The sequence below is a fragment of the Alosa pseudoharengus genome, unplaced genomic scaffold (genome assembly GCF_046254945.1).
Source record: "Alosa pseudoharengus isolate Yale_2024_CS ecotype anadromous, Long Island Sound unplaced genomic scaffold, YU_APseudo_1.1 YU_APseudo_1.1_scf_22, whole genome shotgun sequence".
Classification (NCBI taxonomy): Eukaryota; Metazoa; Chordata; class Actinopteri; order Clupeiformes; family Clupeidae; genus Alosa; species Alosa pseudoharengus.
Window position 1 is genome coordinate 6,327,941 of NW_027468680.1, and position 7,500 is coordinate 6,335,440.

Consider the following 7,500-nt stretch of genomic DNA (forward strand, 5'->3'; position numbering starts at 1 on the left):
TTTGGGAAGTGAGAAAGGTTGTGTTGTTGAGGTGGAGAATACAGATTGACATGAATGTTAAATGTTTTCTCAAAGTGCACTGATGTGAACATTTAAGCAGCAGATAAGGAGTAGCAACCCCTCCTGCCCCTTTCTGTAGTTGATCATGCTGTGTGTGTTCAACTTCTTTCTCTCTCCCCCCTTCTCTCTCTGTGGTTGACCACGTTGCGGGTATGAAAAGAGTATTAAACCTCTTTCTCTCTCTCGCTCTCTCTCTCTCTCTCTCTCTCTCTCTCTCTTTGTCATCTACCATGCTGTGTGTATGAAAAGAGTGTTAAATCTCTCTCTCTCTCTTTAATTGACCATGTTGCTGTATATATAAAGAGTGTTAAACCTCTCTCTCTCTCTCTCATTCTCTCTCTCTGTAGTTGACCTCGCTGTGATAGATAGATAGATAGATAGATAGATAGATACTTTATTGATCCTCAGGGGAAATTCAAGTGTGTGTATGAAAAGAGTGTTAAGCCCCTCTCCCTCTCTCTTTTCGCAGTTGACCACGCTGCGAGGCTCCATCCTGGAGGACGCGGTTCCGTCCAGCACGAAGCACGGCACGACGCGGGGGCTGCCCCTCAAGGAGGTGCTGGAGCACCTGGTGCCCGAGCTGGACGTGCCATGCCTCCGACTCGCCCTCAACACACCCAAGGTCACCGAGCAGCTCATGAAGCTCGACGAGCAAGGGGTAAGAGAGAGAGAGTGTGAGTGTGTGTGTGTGTGTGTGTGTGTGTGTGTGTGTGTGTGTGTGGGTTTGTGTGCGTGGGGGGGGGGGGGGGTTCCTCTTTGTAGGGTCGGTGTTGAATCACATCTTTGGCGTGGCCACACCAGCTGCACTGTAGGGAGAGGAAATGACATCATCAGGGGTAGAATTTGACATGACTCAGGAGTATTCCACCTGCCAATCACTGGTCTGGTCTGGGAATCAGTGGTCTCAGTCTGCTACCATGCTGTGTGTGTGTGTGTGTGTGTGTGTGTGTGTGTGTGTGTATGTGTGTGTGTGTGTGTGTGTGTGCAGAATACAGAATTAAAGAAATGGCTTTTATGTATTCATGCATCTATGACTGAATGTGTACATGGTGTCAACACAGGTGCACTGGTACTCTGTATGGTACCACTCTGTGTGTGTGTGTGTATGCATGTAGTATAAAATCCAGCAGGTTCCTCTAGTGCCCTGAGTAAATAAAAGCAAAGTGTAAAGTTCTCAAGTATAACAAGGTGTGGTGAATAGTACTGTGTGTGTGTGTGTGTGTGTGTGTGTGTGTGTGTGTGCTGTGGTGAATGACACAGCAGAACCCTTGATGTCTTCACCTGAGTGAACTCCCTAATAAGGAAGCAGCTGTGTGATGCTCTCACTGTCTGTGTGATTGACTCATAAAATTACACGGGTTGAGAAAGTCCAACACCCTGAAGTCTCACATACTTCTCAAAACATCAGTCTTACTTCCTTTTTTATATCACCCCCCCCCCTCTTTCTCTCTCCCTCCCTCCCCCCTCTCTCTCTCTCTCCCTCTTTCCCACCCTCTCTCAATTCAATTCAATTCAAATGAGCTTTATTTTCTCTCTATCACCCCCCCCTCTTTCTCTCTATCCCCCTCCCTCTCCCTCTCTCTCTCTCTCTTACCCTCCCTCTCTCCCTCTCTCTATCCCCCTCCCCTCCCTCTCTCTATCCCCCTCTCCCTCCCTCTCTCTCCCCCCCTCTCTCTCTCTCTCTTACCCTCCCTCTCTCCCTCCCTCTACCCCCTCCCTCTCTCTATCCCTCTCTCCCTCCCTCTCTCCCTCTCTCTATCCCCTCTCTCTCCCTCTCTCCCTCTCTCTCCCTCTCTCTCTCCTCAGCTGAGCTTCCAGGTGAAGGTGGGGATGATGTACTGCCGGGCGGGTCAGAGCACAGAGGAGGAGATGTACAACAACGAGATGGCCGGTCCCGCCTTCGATGACTTCCTGCAGCTGCTGGGGGAGAAAGTCCGACTCAAGGGCTTCACCAAGTACCGGGCTCAACTGGATACTAAGAGTATGTCACACTCACTCACACACACACACACACACCCTCACATAGAAGGTCCGACTCAAGGGCTTCACCAAGTACCGGGCTCAACTGGATACTAAGAGTACGTCACACACACACACTCACACACACACACACACTCACACACACTCACATAGAAGGTCCACTCTAGGGCTTCACCAAGTACCGGGCTCAACTGGACACAGTACATTACAGTATGTGTATCATGCACACACACACATACACACCCACACACACGTCTCACATGTGCCTACATGCAGTGAACCTCCACACACAGTGCAAACACACAGACACACACACAAATATAAATAACATCTGTCCATTCGTACCAGCTGTTAGAGTAAGGGAGCACAGTGCACAGTGTCCTGCTTGTTTATGTTGACCAAAGTCATGAGTACAACAGTCCAGTGTAAACACACACACACACACACACACACACACACATTCTTTAACTCTTTAAACACTTGGCAGAGTAGCACGTCCTCATCTGTACTCAAGGTCAAATACGTTCTAACACCGTGTCACGATGCAAGCGAACATTAGCGCTAAAATCCGTTTAATCACATTGTTTTCAATTGGAGTGTCCTGACTGCAAGTGACGCGAGCAGCGCGATGCAGCGCAACGTTTTGAGAGAACTTTTGTCAGACACCCCGTTTCTATTTTATGTCTTTATTGCTCTGCTATTTTGAATGAGAAACATGACTCAATAGAAGGGCATATTTAACGGATTCAGTGTAGACAGATAACATTGACAGTCGCTCGCTCAGATCCTGTTAGTACATGGTGAAATGCTGATAAGCATGAAGAATTTAGCAGTCTCCTGAGTGCTGCTTTCTTGTGTTCGTGCTGAAGGAAGTCATCTGATGGCTGTATAATAACATTAGTGCATGTTTGACATCAGTGGTTAATACTTAAGCTCTTGTCTCCTGGTAAACTTTCCCTCCTTGGTTTCCCTCCTTTGATTATGTCTCCCTGCATTCCTTCTCTTGCGTCACTCTATCGTTCTGCCACTCTATCGTTCTGCCACTCTATCGTTCTGCCACTCTATCGTTCTGCCACTCTATCGTTCTGCCACTCTATCGTTCTGCCACTCTATCGTTCTGTTTCCCGCTTTCTTTCTTTTCTTTCTTACACACTCTTTCTTTCTTTCTTTCTTTCTTTCTTTCTTTCTTTCTCTCTTTCCACCTTTCTCTCACTAATGCTTACTCTCCTCTCCTTCTCTCTTTCTGACTTTCTCTCTTTTTGCTTTCTCTCTCCCTCTCTTTCCTTATCTCTCTCTGTCTCTTTCTCTTTCTCTCTCTTTCCCTATCTCTCACTCTCTTTCTTTCTTTCTTTCTTTCTTTCTTTCTTTCTTTCTCTTTCTCTCTCTTTCCCTATCTCTCTCTCACTCTCTTTCTCTCTTTCTTTCTCTCTCTGTCTCTTTCTCTGCCCCTTTTTACCCTCAGGAAACACACTAACTCGGGGAACAAATGGAATGGTCTTACACACGTCCTCATTCCTACTCCAACACACACACACACACACACACACACACACACACACACACACACACACACACACTCAGGCAGCACGCACGCCCAGACACACGCTACACTGCATCCTTTATGCTTCCAAAGGAGAACAGGAAATCACCACTGATTTCAATCATGGCAGTAATTACATTTCTGCCCAGTTCACTTTCAGGCACCACAGCCCCCTCTCCTCAGCCCTGTAGCCCACCACTTTACCTCAACACACACACACACACACACACACACATGCGCACACACACACACACACGTACATGCACACACACATCCTTGTAGCCCACCAATTTACCTCAACACACACACACATGCACACATTCACACACACGCACATGCACACACACACACATCCTTGTGACACACCGCTTTACCCCAACACACAGACGTACACACACATACAGATATGCACACTCACACACACAAACACACACACATCCCTATAGCACACCACCTCATGTTACCCCCATCCCAGTCAGGTCACACAAACACACACTCACACAACCACATCGCACACTTTCCCCCTGTTTCCCCTATCCTCACACCGCTTAACTTCAGCCTGGACGTTGCCAGGCAGGAGAGAACTCCCCTGCCCTCCCCTAACCCTTTAGGGCAGCAGGTATGACCCATTAGGGATCAGGCGATGTTGGCCCAGATCCACGCCACCTCTGGGCCATACCCGGATCTGGACTTCCGCTGAGTCTGTGCCAGTAGGCTACTCATGTTCCTGCTGTCCGGCTCTGCGTTTCTGATTTGCAGCTTAACAGTAGCTCTCCTTTAACACACTGACAGACTGTGCCGGTCACTTTACACACCAATTATGCTGCGGCAGTTTGGACTTCAAACCACTGTGCTGCCAATTTAGCAAGTCTCTTAAATGATCGCCGATTGCACTTAGTCCATGTCATTTCATCGTTTTATTGTCCTCAAGGAAATGATGAAAATGTCACTGCGTAGAGGCAGCTCATTTTACTGTCTTTGTGTGTCGTAGCAGAGATTTATAAGGGTCTTTTTCCATCGCCAGGGAGACTGGTGGGGAAAGCGGGCGAGTAAATCAGGTCTGTCTCATTGTGGGAGACGGCCGGGACCTTGCCCCATTCACTGGTAGACAATGGCGTGAATGGGGTGTGGAGTGTACAGTTTCACTACGACAATAGCCCAGGCTAACGCCAGCGCTTGTGTTAGCGCTCTGCATTCATTTCGACAATAGCCCAGGCTAACGCCAGCGCTTGTGTTAGCGCTCTGCATTCATTTCGACAATACCCCAGGCTAACGCTAGCGCTTGTGTTAAGGCTCTCCATTCATTTGGTCTCTCTTCCGTTTGTTTGCAGCGGATTCCACGGGGACGCACTCTCTCTACACGTCGTACAAGGACTACGAGATCATGTTCCATGTGTCCACTATGCTCCCGTACACGCCCAACAACAAGCAACAGGTCGGCATCCTCACCTCTACCTTGCTCATGCCCCAGGTGTGATGCCAGTCCTACTGTACCTGGGCAGTGGGCACCTGGGCAAGGCCTGCAGTTTAAGCGACAGCGTCATGTGATGTGTTTATCGCAAAGTTGGACCCCACGCCTGGACCCGTTATTCTATACCAGTGTTTCTCAAAGTGTGGTCCACAAGCTATCCCTAGTGGTCCGCAAGTAGAGGTGGTAAAATATAATATAGATGAGTTGTTTGCAATATTGAACCAACTTGTATATAAACCTAAACAGCTCTGCAACACTGCCTATGTAAGCTATGCCAGTTGAAATCATATTAATCCTCTGACACAATGATCAAGGTGATTCAGTGAGTAGGCCTACTGTGTAACATACAGTAGGTTCCTATTGAAGTAGGTCTACTCTTTTTTTTTGGTAGGTGGTCTGTGAGGTTTTTCTTTATTGGTTAAGTGATCCTTGGTCTGAAAAAGTTTGAGAAACACTGTTCTATACAACCAATGGCCTGAATCTTGTAGTTGCAGTATTACATATTACTGCAGATGTAACACCCTAATGCTGATTCATGTTACTGCACATGGCCTTTGTTATTTAAGCCTTAATGCTGATTCATGTTATATTGCAGATGGTCTATGTTTTTTAGCGTTATGCTGTTCCATATTACTGCCGGCCGGCCTATGTTATCTGATCTGTAGCACTGTTCCATATGACTTCATAATCCTTAATCATCACAGGCTATAGACAGTAACATGTAACAGTTCCTGCGGTAACACTTTACGGTAAGGGTACATGGATTATCATGAATTCATGCATTAATTAATTCATGATTTACATATTACTTCATTCCTTAATATCTCATGAATCATCAGGAATTTACATGAGTTCATAGTCATTCATGACCTCATACACTAACAACACATCAAGTAAAGTATTAAGTATGGTGAGCATATCATTATGATTTATGATTTATTAGGAATGATCATGATGATTTCTTTTTCTGCCAAAAATGTTGTCATCACTACTCAAATTCTGATTTGAACACAACTTGTGCAGTTCTCTAAACACATGCCATTGTTCACACTTTAGTTGAGGGGCCACAAACATGATGAACTCATGAGTAATTAACCTGACATACATGTAATCATGAAATAAGATTGCTCTACCGCACACTGTTGACGTTTACTCGATTTTATTCAGAGCAAACAACGCGTTTCGCATACAGCGTCCTCAGGTTCGCTCTGGTATGAACCTGAGGACGCTGTATGCAAAACGCGTTGTTCACTCTGAATAAAATCGAGAAAACGTCAAACAGTGTGCGGTAGAGCAATCTTATTTTTTGCTATTTAAGTATGTTCCTGCAATCTACCTGCACCTAACCAGGCTGTGCATGGATCTTGGTTTCATTTGGAATACATGTAATCATGATGATCATGCTTAAGAAATCATAAATCATAATGATGGACCCACCGTACCTAATGCTTTAATTGATGTGTTGTTCATGCATGAGGTCATTAATGAGAGACTATGAACTCATGTAAATTCCTGATGATCATAAGATATAAACGAATGAAGTAATGGATAAATCATGAATTAATTCATGCATGAATTCATGATAATTCATGTAACAATTGTATCATCAAAATTCTATAGCTGATGTTTTTAGTAAGGTCCCACCTTTTGAAGGTTTTAGAATATCTTATTAGCATAGATTAAAAAAAAAAACATATTTAAGTTTCTATAACACACAATGCTCTGGCCATTAAATAGCCTTAGTTGCGGAAATGGCCTTAAATTATACAAACAAACAAACAAACAAACAAACAAACATGATAATTCATGTACCCTTACCGTAAAGTGTTACCAAAAGGGTTTTGTAAATAAAGGGTGTGGCTGGTCTAAAGCCTGTGCTGATCCGATGCTCCTCCCTCAGCTACTCAGGAAGAGGCACATTGGGAACGACATCGTCACCATCGTCTTCCAGGAGCCCGGAGCTCTGCCGTTCACGCCCAAGAACATCCGCTCACACTTCCAGCACGTCTTCATCATCGTTCAGGTGCACAACCCCTGCTGTGACGACACCTGTTACAGGTAAGCACCGCCACCCACATCACACACCCATACATCATACACACATACATACATGTCACACACACACACACACACACACACACACACACACACACACACACACATACATCACACACACACACACACTACCTGTTGCCACTTTATCACAAGCCTGGACTACCCAGACTCTTAACTGAGACAGCGGCTCATATTTTTTGCTTTTTGCTCTCTTCTCCTTTTCTAGCTGCCGTGAAACACTTTTGCTCTCATGAAGCACTTTTGCTTGTTTGAAATGGAAGTTTCTCTCTGCAAGAGACCTTTTCTGTGTGTGTGTGTGTGTGTGTGTGTGTGTGTGTGTGTGTGTGTGTGTAATGTGTAAGTGCATTTGTGTGTGTGTGTGTGTGTGTGTGTG

General features: G+C 45.6%; 1 protein-coding gene across 5 annotated transcripts in view; it reads left to right on the forward strand.

The window, feature by feature from the left end:
- Nucleotides 1-7,500, forward strand: part of LOC143139682 (signal-induced proliferation-associated 1-like protein 1) — a 66,929-nt gene that overhangs the window by 35,120 nt on the left and 24,309 nt on the right. For 3 of the 5 annotated variants that reach the window (XM_076300360.1, XM_076300361.1, XM_076300364.1), the window contains exons 4-7: nucleotides 530-718; nucleotides 1,867-2,041; nucleotides 4,912-5,051; nucleotides 6,952-7,109. In XM_076300360.1, the coding sequence (XP_076156475.1) occupies nucleotides 530-718; nucleotides 1,867-2,041; nucleotides 4,912-5,051; nucleotides 6,952-7,109 (662 nt within the window). The remainder of the gene's footprint in view (nucleotides 1-529; nucleotides 719-1,866; nucleotides 2,042-4,911; nucleotides 5,052-6,951; nucleotides 7,110-7,500) is intronic. The other 2 variants (XM_076300362.1, XM_076300363.1) reach the window with 1 other exon arrangement.